We start from the raw sequence: 19,606 nt of genomic DNA, 5'->3' as shown, positions 1-19,606 counted from the left end.
ACAAGTCTGTTGATATTTGGAAAAGATAACTGCTCATCACTTTTATAGTTATAGATAATCTCATAAGACAGGAAAATTTGAGCAGCTATCCCATAATCAAATATGAATCTATCATACTGAGTTCTATCATTGTTGGCTCAGTCAGTAAATCAAAGAAATCAAAGATTGTGGCCTTGGTTTTAAACATACAGACATTGAGGAAACCTATCCAAAGATATCCTAAAGAAGAGATATTTTGCATTATAGGAAAATCTACTTTAAAAATTCACTTATCTCTGAGTAAGCTGTTCATACTAAAGAAATTACTCAATGATAAGTAAGATGTTTTTTCTCAAGAAAAACTTTCTATTATGTCGTTTAGATACATCCACCAAACATTTACCCAACTTGCTACTCACCATTCTGTCTAAAAAATATAGCTGTCTTCTAAAGCATGCATAATAATCCCTAAACTGTTGGCTATCAAATTGTTTTGTCTCTGTCTCTTTGCACTGCCAGAGAATGGGACAATTTTGCATTGCTATCATTTTTATTTTTAAGATCTCTCGAGAGTTGTATCTGTTGCCCCAGATATATAAAAATAGTGAATTTCCAAAGCATTCGGATTACTCAAAGTAGTCAGACGCATTGGCTGATACGATTGAACATAGCAGAAATATATTAGCTTGAAAAGAATGAGGCACACATACTTTGTGTATATGCCTTCTATCTAAAGAAAATGTGTAATTTAGAGACTAGTGTCTATGTATACGTATGTAAGTGGGTGTGTGTATATATATATATATATAATGTATATATATGTGCGTGTATATGTATAATTAAATCATAAATTTTAACATCCTTTGGATTGGAAAATGTGAGAGAAGTAATTTTTTTTAATCCACAGGGGTTAAAAATACTGTCTTCTTAATAGATCCTTGAAAAATCACTAGATTCTTAAAATAATGATATCAGTGCTTTCATGCTGCATACCAGGGCATCTATAATTTCAACTTCTAAACCATACCTAGAAGTAATTCAGTAAATAAATGTCATTGAGTTAAAAATTACTCTTGATGTCCTTTATAGGGGATGGAGCATGGAGCATGCCAAAACTCATTTTGGGGATATTGAACTTCAATAGGTGGGAACAAGGGAAGGGTTTCACATAAAAATATAATGAAATTTGATGACTGTTATAAATCTAAAATCAGTAGTCTTAGCATTGAGTGTTTTTTACTTAGATGTAGTAAAGTATATGTTCATCAAATACCAGAGGATATCCAGAGATAGACATAACCAGATCACCAGGACACCCAGAGAAGGACGTGTATACAATGCAAGAACAAATATGCAAATGATCAGCTAGTTAGAAAGGCATCATATGGATGCAAAACGTAAATGAAAGGGAAAATCTTTTCACAAACAGGTCCCTGGTTTTGCTGCAGGTTGACGGGGTGGCACCCCAGCATCTGCACAGCCAGAGTGCAGACCTGCATCGGTCTTGAATGCAGAAGAGCAGTTCCTTAGGCCCCCCAACCTCAATCCCCACATCTGTAAAATGTGCCAAAGCAACTGTAAGTCTCTCTAAATTTCAAAATACTCTAACTGTGCAGGTAAAAGTAATCCAGTTTCAGTGATGTGTATAGACCAAGGAAAAATATTTTGAGCTACTTAAAAAGGAAAGATCTACCTGAGGAGACAAAACACAAAGAGCAGAATAGATTAGAAAAAAAAAAATATATATATATATATATAACCTTATTTTCAATATACAAAATATGTACGAGTCCATATAGGGTAAGAATTAAAACTAACAAACTTGTTTAGAAATAAATACACACACACTTACACAAATTCAGGGCTCAGAGAGGCAACATGAGAGAAGTGGGTTGAGGGATACCCAGGGGCTGACATACGGAGGAAGTTTGTTTTACTCAATTCTGCCCCGTTGCTTCCACATATGTTTTCCCATACTACTTCTAAGACTGGATGTTTTCAAACTTTTCAAAAAACATTTTGATAGGTGAAAAATATATCTCATTTTGAAATGCACACGTTCTTGGACTCAACAGCTCTGTTGCCATGGCTTTTGCTTACAGACATTCTTAAGTAATTTGCTAACTGCATTTATGAAGATGCTCATTGCAGCCTTGTTTGGAACAACAAAAATTTAGAAACAATCCATATATCCGTTAACTAGTTACATAAATCAAAATACTATATTTAAACAGTAGAATACTGTACTTTATAAAAATATATTTGTATATACTTACTGATAAGAAAATTTCTCTAAGAACTACTACTAAGTATGTAAATATTATGCAGAAGAGTTATATAGTGTGAACTATATTTACATATATTCTTTTTATACATATTAAAATTTTTCTGCACAGATATACAAAGAACAGTTTATCTGAATTACATTGAAGGAAAGGAACTTCTATGCTTATAATTCTACCATATCCATATATAACTTTTAATTTTATAAACTGGTTAATAGTTTTTGCCTGAAATTAAAAGAAATCTCTTACTTTCTTCATACTTACATTTTTCAGGCTGCAGTATCAACAGTGACTGATGTCATGGATATAGAGAGATGCTACGAGAATATTATAGAATTTCTAGGAAGGGGAGAGGATTTGATAAGTTAGGTAACTGGTGAGATAATTCAGTGTATGGAGTCAGACAGCCCTGAGTTTGAATTCTGAATTTTCTGTTCAGTTAAGTTACTGATTCCAAATGAAATAATTTATGAAAAATGATTAGCAAAGGGTCAGATACATAGTAACTAAATAAATGCTGACTATTCGTATTGTAGTATCAGTAGAGATGGGGAAAATGGTTGGCTTTGAGAAATTTGTTATGAGGTTAAAATGAACAGGAGTGGGGTTGATTTTCTGTGGAGAGGTGAGAAGGAGGGAGGTGTTCGTGTGTTTAAGAGGAATCCCATGTTAGCTTTCTGGTCTGAAGAACTTGTATGGGTAATGGTTCTGTGATATGAGATAGGGAAGCCTAGAGATGAATCAAGTTGGAGGGGAAGGTTTATGAATTCTATTTTGGACTGTTTCACGTGCCCATAAAAGAATTAAAATACTGGTGTCTAGTAGATAGGTCAGAGGAGAGGAATGGGATGGAAATATACATTTTATAATCATCAACATTTAGGCAGTGTTTAAATTTTAAAGTATAAGCGTGCCCGAGAAGGGAGTATAGATGGAGAAGAAAAGATGCAGCCCTGAGAAACTCCCAGCTCTAAAGGCTTGAGAGAAGAGAAGCAACTGCTAGCAAAGGACCAAAAAAAGGGGTATTCAGAGAAAGAGGAGGAAAAGTCGTGAGAAACAAGAGAAGAAAGTATGCTTAAGAATGTTCAATGAAATGGAAATTCAGAAGGAGTTGAGGGGAGCCTATTTCTTTATTCTCAAATGTCAGCTGCTATAGGACTGTGTCGGTGGCATTCCTCATTTTATTTCCTCAAACCATATCTCACTCCCAATTTCCTTTTTCTTGAAAAATGTTAATACCATCTTCCCAGATACCCAAGTAGAAGCTATCCTTGGCACTTTTTCTTCTATACACAGGTAGTGTTTTGCCTGGGTTGCTCTTCACTCCCAATATAATACTACAGTCCTTCTTATATTTTCACCAGAACTAGAGTAACAATATCTAATGAACTTTCTTACCCCCATATAGGGGGATGGCTTCACCACTCTATCCTATAGTTCACACAATTTCAGAGAATTGTCATTGGCTATACTGTCAACTACCAGATACTCACTCTGGCATTCAAAGCTTTCTATATTCTGGTCTTAACCTACCTTTTGAGAATTGTCTCATTATTCTCATTAATTCAGTATCTCCACTAAGCTCAGGCCTGAGCAGTTTTTACTTCTACAATCTCCATATCTTTGTTTATACACTTCTCTTTGCCTAGAATGTGTTTTTTACAACCATCCAAGTCCTTTGAGGGCCAGCTCAAGTACCTAATTTCCCCAATAAATGACAGAATCTGTCTGCACTTATTGACTACATTAATTTCTCTCAAGTACTTATTGCCTTATATTTTTGCTGTTTCGTTAAGATTGTCTTAATCCTTTTACCCTTCTCACTCCTCTGTCTCAGTGACCAGACCATTGCATGACATGCGGTGATATTTATTGAATAAATGACTGCTTAAACTTCTTCAACAAGTAAGCAAAAATGTATGATACATGTAAGCATTGTACTTATTTTCTTGTGGCCCATTTTATTTTTCTGACTCTGGTTCTATAACAACTACAATGTTTCATATAATTTACCACAAAAAATTAGTAACTACCTTATCTTTCACCAGGAAAATTAAGGTAATTGATAAAATTTTATGTAAACATATGACTCCCTTGACCTTTTCCTGTATGGTATATCAAACTACTTAAAAATGTGATTTTGTTTTAAAAAGTAAATCCACCCTTATTTGAGTAACATGCTATTTAAGCCTAAAGGATGCTTAAGATTGAGGTTCAAGGAAGCTGGCAGACTTCTTTTGCATTTTCTGGAATTCATTTGGCTGGAATACCTGACAGGTTAGAGAGCAGTTATCTAACCTAGAAGAAAAGCAGCAGATGGAAGCAAAGCACACTTAAGAATTTTCTCTGTGAACTAGCAAATACTTGGTTTATTTCAGGTTGGAATAAGTTAAAAGTAGCTATATAATGCTCTCTGTGCTGTTTTAAATCAAGAGTTTATTTATTAAAAGCAAAACAAAAACACACACTTCTCTAACATGGCCACAGAAGGACCTGATCCATTTCTGACATAGAATTGTTGGACTAGACCTGGAAAGTATCTTATTTGAAAAGGAAATTCAATCACTGTCTTTCCAAACAGTGTCCCTGGTGGGAAGATGTTTCACTGGGATGATAGTGATAAAATAGAAATGTCTTGATAGTCTTTTTTCACCTCTGTAACATCCTATGATTCATAGGCTCAGCACTGACAGAATTGCAGATGTGCCCAAAACTTTGTGTTTAATTGCTTCTTAATGCAAAGCATTTTTTTTATTCCATCTTTGTGGTGATCAGTGTGTACTTTGATATAAAAAATGATTGGGGGGATTATTATGGCCTTTCGTAACATATTCAGTTCTCTGCTAATCATTCATAAGCACTCTGCTTGATTTTTGCCACACACATTTCCTTGATTTGCAGTAACTATATGCAAACATTTTCATGAAAGGGACAAAAATAGTTTGAACTGTAGAACCAAACAAATATTTAACTAAAGACATATGCAAAAAATCCTCAATGTCTGACCTCTAGGAATAGATTCAATTCCAAATACCCATGTGTTAAATTAAGCAGATGAACTACTTTAAAAAGATGCTGCAACCCTGACCAAAACAAACAGCAAATCTTACAAAACAAAGCTAACTTTTGTTCCGTAGTATGCTTGTTTCACACTCACTTTATTAAAAAGTTTAAAGATGGAACTGCCAAACATATACATAAATGAATAGGAATGCTCTGCTAATAATTTCCAGTAGAAATCATCATTTAGTTTCCTTATGAGGTCCACTCTCCACTGTGAATGCTACTTCACTCTTGTTAAACTACTTCGGAATAATCCATTTATTCCCAAAGACAAATTATCCAAGTCAATGCTGTTAACCTTGTTATAGATTGGCACTTATCATTACGAATTATATCAGGTTCTAGAAGACTGTCTATTATATTGGTTAAAAAAAATTGAACTCTGTCTGCCAGTGACAATTTTCTCTTAATTTAGGAATTCCTATTTCTTACAGAGGCCAGCTGGAAATGAGTAAAGCATTACAGAGCCTTCCTTAGCTGTTGGCCTGGAGAATACACATTCTCTCCAAAATATATATCTTTGGCACAGTCTAGAAGGAAGGAATCTCGGGTAATCTCTGTCCTGGCCAAGTGTGGGAATTATTATTTTTAACCCCTAAATACACTGAAATTTGGGGGTTTTTTTTCAAGGAATTTAAAAACAAACTAGTGTAGTTATGTTTGTTATCCAATAAAACTCCAAATAAATACTGTACAGTAGTATTTTTACTTTCGGGCTTTCTGCCTCTTTGGTATAATGTTTAAGAGGACATTTTACAGGATTTAAGCTTGAAGAGTTTTACAATTTAACTTTAGAGTTTAACATGCACAGATAGATAATTCTATAAACTCACTGCCAAACTAGTTGATTATTTAACCTAAGTGTACACATTTACTTATACCATAGTGTCCCAATTGGTTCCCAAACCTGGGTTATCTAAATATTCCGAGTAACTAACTAGCACCAAACAGTGTCTATCTGACTGTTCTGAAGTCCTGAAAGGAAAGGTAGGAACTAATATTTAACCAGTGATTTTAAGATTTGGCATTTTACCATAGGATCCCAATACCTAAGACTAGATGTGGAAGTCTTTTGTAGCTCCATGCTGAAAATCACATATGCAGAAAAGATCTACTTGATCTCAGAACCCATGGAGCACAGAAACAGTGCAAGAATCAGAGATCAGTGGAAATAATTCGTGTCTCTTCTCTAAATAGGAGAGTAGTTAAGAGATATTTATGGATATCCCATTTTTAAAGGGTTCTTAAGTGAAATTAAGTTGTCCAGAAGTACATAGGTTACTTCTTGGACAAAAAGGCAACAGTGTTCTTTGGTGAATTTGACAGAGACATGATACCACGTAGATTATATCATGAGCCCTTGTGGATATTCCTACATGATTCATGAATTTTCAGTGGCAGGAAGACAATTTTGCACTTTACGAAAGTGGATTCAAGTGGTACTGTGGATGAGCTTTGAGAACCTCCTAAAATCGTGTTCACTATTTTTGTCCCTCCTTTTGGCACTTTATAAACTTGTAGATAGCTATTTATTGGTGCCTGTGCAGCCTTTTTTCTTTGAATTAAACATGTTTTACCCATGTCAATGTATTACAGAGCATGTTTGCTATTATTCACTAGGATTTAGTGGATTTATGCCTCTAAGCATTGTGGTATTCATAGAAACTTTGGGGAACAATACATGTAGATTATTTTTAAAAGATACATATTCTTGATAAACATATTCAAATCTATCACGAAATGAATATTTCTATATAATATAATGAAAATTTAGTAACAGTTTATATACTCGTCCCTTATATGTTTATATGATCCATCAAAAATGTATTTATACCATTGTTCTATTTAAGACCTAATTATCCTCAATGCATCACATTAGACTTGAAAACTTAAAGAGTTTCATCAGGCCACAGTTATTTTATAGCACACACTCACTGCCTTTGAACATAATGGAATTATAACATCAATAAAATGTCTCAAGATAAATGGCCTTTCCTTGAACACCTAGTATAAGGTGTTTACATATTTTTCCAAGTATTAAACCAAGATCTTAGCAACACTGTCTATTAATGCCATAAATAATACTGTCAGGTGTGACATTTCCATGGTCAGTTTCTTACTGCAGTTTGCTTTTTGGGCAGTGCCTCACCACTCATCGATCCTTTGTGGTGGAAGAAAGGATTCCACATCTTGGCTTGTCCATGAGATGGACTTTACAGCCATTCAGAGTTCATTTCATTCCTTTGTTTCTATGACAATGCCTCAGTTGTGAATTTGTTAAGAATTTTTTGAGTGTAGTTTTTTGTCCTACATTTTTTTCTATGTCCCTCATTTGTTCACATTTAGACCAGTCCACAAATTTGCCAAATCATTCTAGCATCTTAACCTGCCTTTACCAGTACTGGCAAACCCTGCCCACTCAGAGCTATCACTACCTTAGTAAATATAACTTTCCAAGAGTTCACATCTATATATATCACCAGATCCTCCTTGGCCATTTTTAGAATATTATAAACATCTGAGTTAGGTAAACGTCTACTGTACCCTTCCACCAGCTTGGACATTGCTTATTTTTCCCCAGAGATTTCCCTTTCAGTTAGTTTATTTAGATGAAATTTTCTTAGGTAAAATAAAGCAAGTCAGGTCTTATTGTGTGGTGTAAGAATGACAAAAAGGAAGTTTTAGATAATGGAAATAGTTATAAGGTTATATAATATATATATATCTCATTTTAAAAGAGGATAAAGCCGCCTTCTTGCTAATTTGCTACCATTTGTATTCATGGTTCTCGTTTACTAAACTATTTCTCTAATCATTTTAATAGTCCAAACTGTTTGAATTATTGAGGAAGTTTCCTTTATCATGTTTAGTGTTTGACATGCAAACTGTAAGGTTGACATAATTTAATACAGTCTTAGAAATTGTCACTAATGTCCCAGGTCAAGAAAGGGTTTATTCCATTATAAGATAAATATATTATGATATTATCTAAAGATATTATAATACTCATGTACTCAAGTGCAAGGGAGGTCATAATTTTCTCAGGTAGATTGAAATGATGAATGTCACTAAGTCAAACAGATTTTATTTTCAGAGCCTTTGGGGCTCATTTTTTGGTGGGAAAGAGGGATTACCAACATCAGTTTTTCTTGTGCCTTGCTGCTTAAGTTTGTTCTAAAGATTACTATTTCCCTTTTTACTGTAGTAAACCTGGTACATCAAGATTGCGTTTCCTGTTCAGAATTAAAGGCTTCTGGTTCATGGAATTGGTTTGTGAGGTGCTTAGTTTCAAAGGTCCTTCAGGGCAATATTAAAACTGTTTGGGGAACAGACTATTTGTCAGACAGTACAGGTCTCTCTTATTAAAATACTTTAGTCAGGAAATTCTCCTTGTAAAAAGATCAATGGCAAGTTATCTGGTGCACCCTATGTTTTTTTTTTACCAGTTGCTGGCAAATTGATGTTGACATTTTAGCATTTGGTCCTTTAGTGGAGGTCTATAGTGCTGCTGTGTTTCAAGTATTTTTTAACTTAGTACATATGTGAAGAGCAAGGTTTAAAATGTATTAGAAAAAAGACAAAAGGGAAGAAGGAAGGGAGGGCGGGAGGACTGGAGGAAGGAAGGAAGGAAGAGAGGGAGGGAGGAAGGGGAGAGAAAGCCATTGAACTTGATCCAAGATCTGTAGAGACACAGTGGAAAGAACATTGTATTGGAATCCAAAGATGTGCATTTGTTTCTCCTTCATATGGAGCAAGTCTTTATCACCTTCTCCATGAGTCCTTCCCTGATCATCCCATATGAATTGCTAAACCCCATACCCCCAATTTTCCCAGTCCTCCTTCCCAGCTTTAATTTTTTCCATAGCACTTGTCAATATCTAATATACAATTTTTTTTAATTCTTGACCTTCTTGCTCTCCAGTATTACAGTGTAAACTCCTTGAAGGCACATATTTTTGTCTGTTTTGTTTACTATCACTTCCCTGTATCCAGAACAGTATTTGGTACATTGTAGAGTTTCGGTAAATATTCGTTGAATAAATGAATGAAATAATCTCTGTGAGCCTTACTCTTGCCATCTGTAAAGTTATTAGGGTTATGAGGAAGATTAACCAAGACATTATGTGTAAAAGCATATTAGATAGTGCCTGGAATATAATAGGTATTTCGTGTGTCCATTCATTTGTGTTTATCATGTAATATATAGATCTATCAGTAAGTTGTCTAGACAGTGTGACAGCGTGTCCCAGATTAGCCAGGACAGTCCCCTTTTATGCCCATAGTCTAGGAATAATTATCAGCAACTTCTTTCACAAGTGCCCTGATTTGGACGATAAATTCTTCGATCACTCTATCTAAAGGTAAAGCAGGCTTGTGAATTGTCCTTAAGGCGAAAGAGTTTATCTCATACCACATAGCCTGAGTTATAGTAAAACAAAACCAAAAAGGCCTTCTAATTCATTAGTTTTAGGTTAAGAATGAGATATGGGGATAAGAGGTTATTTGGCAGGATAGGGAAAAAGAGAAGATTTTTAACTGTTAACATAAAGAGAAATATTAGCAATCTTCTAGTATCAAGTAATGTGTAAGTGTCCAGTCTTTGAATTTAGTACATGTGGGTTCAAACTCCAATACCACCACTTCTTAACTATAAAACTGTGGGCACTTTGTTTCACTTATTTGAGCCTCTATTTTCTCATCTGTGTAAAAGGAATAATAATAGTACTCATTGGCTTCATATGAGATATTAAAATAAATGTAACCTCTAACACAGTACCTGGCATATAATAAATACTAAGTAAGTGCTAACTACTATTAGTATTGTATGGAGTGAAAGCTTTCAGAAGTAATATTATTGGTTCCCTTTGATCCTAAAGCAACAAACTGGTTCCATAGTACAACTGATTATTTAAAATATTAAACACTTGGCTAAGAATGGGTGAAATTGCCCAGCTTCCACAATGTTTCGTAATCTAACTCCATCTATTTTAGATCATTGCGTTTTGTTGTAAAGTTTATTGAATAAAGTACCAGCCCCATAGTATTAATAATTTCTGCTGCTTTTAGCTTCTGCACAGGATCCTGAACATGATGGGTGATCAGTAAATACTTGAAAAGCCAATAAATGATTGAATATTCTGAAACATTCAAAAGACTATAATTTTGAGACTTCATTTAATAGACGCCTATCATACCATTGTTGGGTAGCATAGTGAATAATTAGATAATGAAATTAGCATCTTTACTTTTATGCAGTGTCACCACTTAAAAATTGCCTGACTACGGGCTTCCTTGGTGGCGCAGTGGTTGAGAGTCCGCCTGCCAATGCAGAGGGCACGAGTTCGTGCCCCAGTCCGGGAAGATCCCACATGCTGCGGAACGGCTGGGCCCGTGAGCCGTGGCCGCTGAGCCTGCGCGTCCAGAGCCTGTGCTCTGCAGTGGAAGAGGCCACAACAGTGAGAGGGCCACGTACTGCAAAAAAAAAAAAAAAAAAAGCCTGACTACAGTAACTTTTAATAATAAGTTATTTGGAATTTTTCCTTTTGTAGTAATTTAGACCTGAAAGTGTAGCTATGATCTACTACAATGCGTTGCTTTACAAAAAGGAAAACTAAGTCCCAGGTATGTTAGGTTCTAGAGATAGTATTAGAGCCCAGGTCTCCTCATTTCAAGCCAGAATTATTTTGACTTTTTCCTTTAATGTCCGTCTGTCTTTAATCATAGTGATGTGATTTGAGAAATATCCAATTGTTTAGAGGTATCTTCCATAATAAAGTAAGGAATAGTTTAGAAGACGCTTTGGGATTTCAATTGTTCCATTTAAAATATCTGTTTATTTTTCACACATTTGTAATAAAATTTTTACCACTGTGTATTTTATAAAGAACATAATTACTAGTAAAAGACTGATATTTTTATTGTTAAAGTATTCTAATGAAAATTAGATTCTAAGGCTATTAGACTAATTTCATAATAAAGCTTATTCCATTAGTTTCAAAGGCAGGAATGATACCATTTTAATTAAATAATTTTTTCTCTTAATTTAAAATATTTTTTTATGGAAGGCACTCTTTAGCCATTATCTGCTAAAATTATGTACTCTGAGTTATCGTGTAGCTATAGTTAGTTTGTAATCCTGAAAAATGATGTTACTTTGGTTAACACATGTCCTTTGGAGTTGATATAAGATTAGCTGAAAGTATTGAGAATAGTCTGTGATTGATTACTAGGCTTCTTTGACATATGATTGAGAACCTTCTCTATTGCATCAGAATGAGTTCATCTATTATAAAACTCCCATTGTTCTTTTTGTTTCTCAAATATTGTGATTACTTCCAAGGTCTCCCAAAATTTTAGGAGTAGATACTAGAATATTTTTCCACATAAACTTAACCCCTGAAAAGTTTTTAGTTTAACTGTTTTGAATTTTCCTGAAAATATTTCTAAGAAGCATGGTGTCTATACTTAAATACTTATATCCATTCTATTGAGTGATACTAAGATACATACTTTCAAGGGGGAAAGACCATGTCAAACAGTTACTCCTCTTACAATAGTTTTTAAGTTATAATAAAGCTTAAACTGAACTGGAAACATTTAGATCCTATAGAAGTTAACAAGAAAAAAAAATCAGCTTTAAAGGCATGTAATATCCCAGTTGTTGTTCTTTAATCTGCTGTTTGCATAAAGCTAAGAATTCATCAGGTACAAGGAGGGTTATATGCAGAAGTATTTACAGAATAAAATTTAGAAAGATCGGTCATCTATAAAGTAGATGCATGTTAATAGCATGCACATAAAATTGTATTATTCTTAGTAATCTATTTTCATACCTGATACGTAGGTTTTAGTACTGAAAGTGATATGACAGTGAGCCTAATTTCAAGAGATTTACCAAGAGACAAACTAGATACATGAAAAGATACTAATCAAAGATAAAAAGTAATACACACTGGCCTACATTAAATGCAGAACACATGCTATTGACCAGTAGCTTCCAAACTCAGGCTGTGCAGCAGAACCACCTAGATACTTTTTTTTAAATGTATATTCCCATCAGACTCAATCTCTTTCCTGACTTAGAAATTCTAGGCCTTAAAATCTATAGTGAAAAATTTTTTCTTCTCCAAGTGATTCTAAGGGGTAGCTTCAGATGGATGGATATATGGTTTTAAAGCATAAATATGCATAAGTAGTTGGGATAATTGTGGACCACTTCATGGAAGTAGTGGATTTGAGATTGTGTTTTGAAAAGAGGCTAGGCACAGTTGTAATTGTGAGAGTACGAAGTGCCTGGGCATGATTAGTGTTTTATAGAGCAAATGATCCCTGAAGCAGAGAGGTGGAAAATTGTTTGAGGAGCTAGATAAATGCCAGCCTGGAGATTTGGGGAACTCAATAACTGAAGTTTTTTCCAAGGAGATTTTATATATATATAAAGCAATTTTAAAAGAATACATATTCTGTGTTAATATTTGGGATTTTTTGGAAGGCTGGGAACTAAAGACAAAGTGAACAGGAGCAGACAGATTCGAGGTATCAAGGGTTTGTGTAGAATGCTTCTTGTGCTAATGAAAAGCAGAGCAGGGGACCCAAGATGATAGTAAAGAAAGAACTGAAAATTCTTACAAAGAAAATGCAATCCTAACAATGACTTGGTCAGATACAAAGGGGAACAAACATTACAAACCTTGTGCCTGCATATCTAAAAGGTGACAATCAGAAAGTATTTACCAGTTTTCAAATAGAATACACCGAGATCATCTCTGTAAAGAGTTCTAAGTTTTTTAGAACTGTTTAGCCAGATATGGCTAAATCTTTACCACATAGAAAATAGTATAACTAGTAAATAAATTACTATTTTCAGAAACACAAGAACATTCCCTCTCCCACATGTAATTTTGATACCATAAAATAATTGTATTTTCTCATTCAACTCAACATCAGTTTATTTGTGTAACAAATTAAATCTAGTGATATATATGGACCCAAGAGACTTCTTTAATAAACAAACATTGTAAGTTAAATATGTTCTCTGAAATATCTTACAAATGAAGACAAACTACATTTAGCTGAAATACAAGGAATCCATTAAAAGGGTACTTATTAGAAAAATACATATTATCAAATTATTATTTGCACAATTTTGGATGTCATGTAATCTGCGAAGTCATAGCAGTTATTTCAATAACACATCAGGTTGATAAGCCATGTTGATATTCTTTTTTTTAATAAATTCATTTATTTTATGTATTTATTTTTTGGCTGAGTTGGGTCTTTGTTACTGCGCACAGGCTTTCTCTAGTTGCAGCGAGCGGGGGCTACTGTTCATTGCGGTGCGCAGGCTTCTCATTGTGGTGGCTTATCTTGTTGCAGAGCATGGGCTCTAGGCGCACGGGCCTCAGCAGTTGTGGCACATGGGCTCTAGAGCGCAGGCTGAGTAGTTGTGGCAGACGGGCTTAGTTGCTCTACGGCCCACGGCGTGTGGGATCTTCCCGGACCAGGACTTGAACCCGTGTCCCCTGAATTGGCAGGCAGATTCTTAACCACTGCGCCACCAGGGAAGCCCCCAGCCATGTTGATATTCTTTTTTTTTTTTTCATGTTGATATTCTTAATAAACATTTTAAGGCCAGAGCAAATGGAGTGGATGAGTACATTGAAAGGCTATAACGAGGATCTGGCTCCACAGTTGGACATATCTAACTCTCAAGCATCAATGACTAAATTAAAGAGCAGTGAATCAATTACTTGTTGCAAACTAGATATTAAAACTTTAAAAACTGTCCGCCCAAGTTCATTACTTACTGGTATCACCCAATCTCTTTCCCAAGTCATACTCTCCAACTTTTTTTTTTTTAATCTTATTGAAGTATAGTTGATTTACAATGTTGTGTTAGTTTCTGCTGTAAATTTTTTTAATCGCCTATGTCCTTCATTGTCCAAAGCTCTGCCTTAGGTCAGCTAGATATTCTGAACAGCACTGTGCCCAAGTTATGAGCAACAACATTTCTGACCCATGTTTTACATTAACCCTGGATGTTGTGGCTCATGTCCAATTTTAGCAAATATAAGGAGAAGGTGGCTTACAGCCTAGAGAAAGGAAACAACAAAAAGAACATTTAACAAAACCTTGTATCTCTCCTAGTGCTCAATTACCTGTGGCAAAGGAATGCAGTCCCGTGTTATTCAGTGCATGCATAAGATCACAGGAAGACATGGAAATGAATGTTTTTCTTCCGAAAAACCTGCAGCATACAGGCCATGCCACCTTCAGCCCTGCAATGAGAAGATTAATGTAAATACTATAACATCACCCAGGCTGGGTAAGCAGACCAAAAAGGGGATGATTTTGAGAAACATGGAAATGAGCATGGCTTCTTCTATTTTGCATATCACTTTAAAGCTTAGTTATCAATCTATACTAATTAGTTTGGTTCTGACTAAATTGGATCTATTCAACTATAGTTTAGTCCAGATGATCATGTGGGTAAAAAATCCTAAAGACTAAACTATTTTCATTCCTGAGCTGTCTACTCAGGTCCAGGCCCTGGAAATATGAATGCCATACCACTCAAGGTCATCCTATAAAGGGTTGAAGGATGTAACCATATTTTTGGTTCTGACCCGTCCCATGGCAGAACCCTCAATTAAGGTAATGTCTATGGAAAGGTGAGGTTGTAGTGTACACCTTGGACCTCTTCATTGTTAATAGCCTTCCTTGTGATCCTGGGTACAAATTATCCTTTGGAGAGACAAAGAGCAAAAAAATCACTTTCAAGGAGAACACCCCTGAACAAGAAGTACCATTTTTTTCATCTTTAAGGACATAATGTTAAATAAAACTAAATAGTAGTAACATTGATTTACATAGTTTTTAGTTATAAAATGCTTTCACATATATTCTCAATTCCTGCTATTTAATCTAATACATCTTCAAGAAGTAGAGTATGTATTTTAAGTATATATACCCTACATTTGAATAACAGATATTCATGAATGAATTAGCCTTTAATTTTGTGGCAGTTAGTGGTTTTTAATAGCACTGCTGCCTGGATGTCACTGGGTTAATATATGTTTAACACCTTCAGTTGTTTTTTTTTTAATTAATTTTTATTAGAGTATAGTTGATTTACAATGTTGTGTTGGTTTCTGCTGTACAGCAAAGTGAGTCAGTTATATATATACATATATCCACTCTTTTTTAGATTCTTATCCCAGATCGGTCATTACAGAGTATTGAGCAGAGGTCCCTGTGCTATACAGTAGGTCCTTATTAGTTACCTATTTTACATATAGTAGTGTGTATATGTCAATCCCAGTATTCCAGTTTATCCCTCCCCCCTTTTCCTCCTTGGCATACTGAGTGAAGTAAGTCAGACAGAGAAAGACAAATATCGTATGATATCACTTATATGTGGAATCTAAAAAAGTGGTACAGATGAACTTATTTACAAAACAGAAATAGAGTCACAGATCTAGAAAACAAACTTATGGTTACCAGGGGGGGAAACCTTCAGTTTCAATTTGTATGTATAATCTCCAGGGGATCAGCTTAATCATACAGAATAATATTGCCAAAATGCAAGGAGCTAAATTGTCATAGATACTTTTCCAGGCAAACGATTCAATCAAATGGAAAAGTTTGTGTTCTTCATGGAAATATAAAAATTCTCTTTTTTAAGCCAAATAATTAACATTTCTAAGAAATAATCAGTTCAAGTAGAATTAAAACTAGTTAAGACAAAAAGTTAAGCAATCCTAGAGCAGATGCTCTAAATCCTTGTATTCAAAAACAGCATAATCCCTTTCTCCAACAATTATTTGGAATCCTTCTTGAAGTATCATGTGTCAGAAAATAATGAATTAAAAGGAGAATTTAATTAAAACTCCATTTTCTCTGTTCATTTTTTCTTGAAGGCACATCCCCAAACACAGAAGCACAGTGGTTGGAAAATCTTAAGGTTTTTAAACATAAATTAATGAATCATACTAGAATAGTGGCAAAAGGAACAATTGTAGCAGAACTGCCTTTTATTATACATGCCAGAACACGCTATTTCTTCAGAAAAACTGGGGCCAAATCTACATGACTGAATTTTTTATACCAAGAGCTCATTTCAAGCACTTTATTGCTGTAAATTTTAGTCACTTTTGATAATCAGCTTTGATTTTAAGGATGCCTGAAATTGCAATTCTTAAATATCCCAGTTAGACATGTCTGCTATTTAGGAAACGAGGAATGTGAAATAAGTGTGAGCAGATTTTTGTTTTGCTATGTCTTCGCAATGTCATCCATAACAATACTTATTAATTTGTATTCTCGTAATGGTGGACATATTGAACACATTTCTTTTTCTTTTTAATCTCTCAACTAAAAATCCAAAAGAAGGTTAAATGAAAGCCATGAAATGGAAACTTAAAAGCCATTTGCAGTACACTTATTGGATTTGGGAAATCTATCTTTAATAAGTCTATAAAAGTTCATGAGTAAGACCATTATTCATTCACTTTACTCCTTTATTATAGGGTGTGTGTGTGTGTGTGTGTGTGTGTGTGTGTGTGTGTGTGTGTTTATCTTTTATGCTCCGTGAGGTAATATACATGAGTCAACGTGTGTGTACAAAATCCCCCAACTTAAGTGATTGCTCTTTGTTTCTACTCATGACACCTAGTTTATCTCATGACACCTAGTTCCCTGTGTTCTGCTTCACAGCTGCTCTGACTTTCAAGTGCCTGGGAAATCAGTGGCCTGTGTACTGCCGGGTGATACGTGAGAAGAACCTCTGTCAGGACATGCGGTGGTATCAGCGCTGCTGTGAGACGTGCAGGGACTTCTATGCCCAAAAGCTGCAGCAGAAGAGTTGACCTCTAGCAGGCTGGCTGGCTAACAGCTCTTTGCAATTACATTATTTATAAACACACACACTAGCATGTTTTTCAGACCAAATATTATCAGATTACATATAATTTAATCAAATTAATTTATTTTTTTGCCTGCCACACATCCAATATGGTGTTTGTTTTGGTTCTACAAACATTTTGATTTATACTATATGGCTTCATAAATAATTTTATACAAATAAGTTGGATCCAGTTTCCGGAATAAAAATAAAAAGGGAAAAAGAAAAAAACCAAGATCTTTAGGCTTTAAAAAAACCAAAAAAAAAACATTTTTTTAAATTAGGGCCGTCTCTAAGATGCTACTCTCTCCCCGACAATACCATTGAGTTATCCAGAATGTATACTAATTTAGCATAATAGTTTAGTTATATATGGAGAGAAATCATTTTTGTTTTTTGGTATCCTGATGCAAAACTAGCCCATTTTCTGTAATCTGCAGTAGATGTGTCAACATAACAAACCTCATAGTGTTGAACAGGTTTTTAGAGAATGTATTATGCATTGCATTCAGATTTAGAGATATCCATAGGAAAAATTCTACTGTAATTATAGCCTTATTTTAATAATGAAAAAGAAAAGTCAAAATAGAGACTTTGATCATGTTCATGAACATGTACTTGAACACAAGTATTGTAACAATGAAACACTGTAATGATTTACACTGAATCACCATTGCACTGTTGATATAGTGTAGAGAAACCGTTATAGAAATGGTAACATCCTACAAAAATGTGTATTATTTTAACATGTTGTCATTAGATTTTAGCTTTTTAAAATATTTTGAACAAAGAAAGCGTTGATCCCCTCATTTCCTTGTATCTTTTTAGCAGATCTATAAAAGAGTATAGTACTTAGCCTCACAAATCATAATGAGAAAATTTACTAGTTTTCAGTCTTTTCCCTAGAAACAAGGAAAAACAAAAAGCTTATAACACTGTGGTAGTTTCATTGTGTTTTTTCTTTCTAAAAATTAAAAAAGTTTTACAATCCTGTGAAACGTTTAAAAACCAGCTTAAATGTTTTCTTGTGAGAAAATATTGTACATGATTCACATGATTTCTTAGATTTTTCAATAAAATATGTGAAACTTCCTGCTGAGAGGCAATTCTTCATGAGTCTCTCACATTTCCACATGTCTTGGCACTGTCTGCTTTTGTTCTGGAGTGTCTTCTAAAGGATGTTTGTGTAATGAATAGCCTTGGAAGGTAAAGATAGCGTCTTTTTTTGGAGCAAAGGGCAGACATTCTTATTTCTCATTATGAAAGTTTCAGGTTCCTTAAAATTGGGGTCCCTCTCCTGTAATACAGTTCACTGCATGTACAGGTACCGCCTGGCTCTCTTCATGTCACCCTGTGGGAATTGGGACTCAGGGAACCAGTGCAGGAAAATGCTGATTCTCTGGCTACTGCTGTTGCCACAAGTAATAAAGTCCTTTGTCTCTAACCCAGGAATTTTATGTCTTCTGCCCTGAAAGTGTGGCAGGCCAACTTGCTAGATTGAAAGTAGAGTAAAGCCTCAAAGTCTTCACAGTTCTTGACACCTTCCCTCATTAGTATTTTCACCTTCATGTTCATACGGGGCACAGTTTGTTTCTAGACTGTCCCTTACTTTGGATATCCTTTAATTTAATTGTTGAAATATAAAATCAACCAGTATCAACACATCTTAGGTAAGATAGTAGGGGAATGAGAAAGGGAAAAATTACATAGGAAGAGGAGACATTCTTAATCCATCCCTTGATTCCTGAATCCATGAATTGGTGTAGAACTACCACCATTTATTGGTCGATGAATTAGGCCCTATACAACATCTTAGAGGACCTCCAAAATGTTTTCACCCAGCTGATGCGAGAATTGATTATTTGGGGGGAGAAAAGATGTTGCATCATTCTGTCAGGCCATCTGTTCAGGGTGATGGGGAACATGGTAATACCAGCGATTCACGTGAGCGTGAGCTTACTGCCAAATTTTTTTTAACTGTAATAGGAATTCTCTGAATAGAAACAATATCGTATGGAATACCCTATCGGTGAACGAAGCATTTGGTAAGTTCATGGATGCTGTTTTGGCAGAAACTTTGCGGGCTGGGGGGGAAAATCCATAATCAGGGTACGTGGCTTTTTCTGTGAGAACAATCCATTGCCTGTTTGGTGATTAAAGTGATCTAATATAATCTTACTGTAATCAGGGTGTTTTGGCTGCCTTGACAAGGACTTGGGAGGAGCGTGGTTTGAAAATTGGTGACAAAGAAGTTCTGAGGAAAAGATATGTGAATAACATATATTCCATTTGACTGCTCACCAAAGAGCACCCTCAGGAGAGAGGGCTCAGTCGTCAGTTGGATAAGATGATGGTTTCTGTGTATGTTGGCCAATCT

The 19,606-nt window shown here is 34.9% G+C and overlaps 1 protein-coding gene across 1 annotated transcript in view; it reads left to right on the top strand.

The window, feature by feature from the left end:
• The window catches only part of ADAMTS19 (ADAM metallopeptidase with thrombospondin type 1 motif 19), a 269,389-nt gene extending 251,068 nt beyond the window's left edge, over nucleotides 1-18,321 (top strand). The window contains exons 22-23 of the mRNA XM_004279870.3: nucleotides 14,475-14,652; nucleotides 17,043-18,321. Coding sequence (XP_004279918.2) covers nucleotides 14,475-14,652; nucleotides 17,043-17,194 — 330 coding nt within the window. The 3' untranslated portion in view covers nucleotides 17,195-18,321. The remainder of the gene's footprint in view (nucleotides 1-14,474; nucleotides 14,653-17,042) is intronic.
• The last annotated feature ends 1,285 nt before the right edge of the window (nucleotides 18,322-19,606 follow it).

This window comes from Orcinus orca, chromosome 3 (genome assembly GCF_937001465.1).
Source record: "Orcinus orca chromosome 3, mOrcOrc1.1, whole genome shotgun sequence".
Lineage (NCBI taxonomy): Eukaryota > Metazoa > Chordata > Mammalia > Artiodactyla > Delphinidae > Orcinus > Orcinus orca.
The sequence above is the reverse complement of the archived record's forward strand: the minus strand, read 5'-3'. Positions and strand labels throughout refer to the sequence as shown.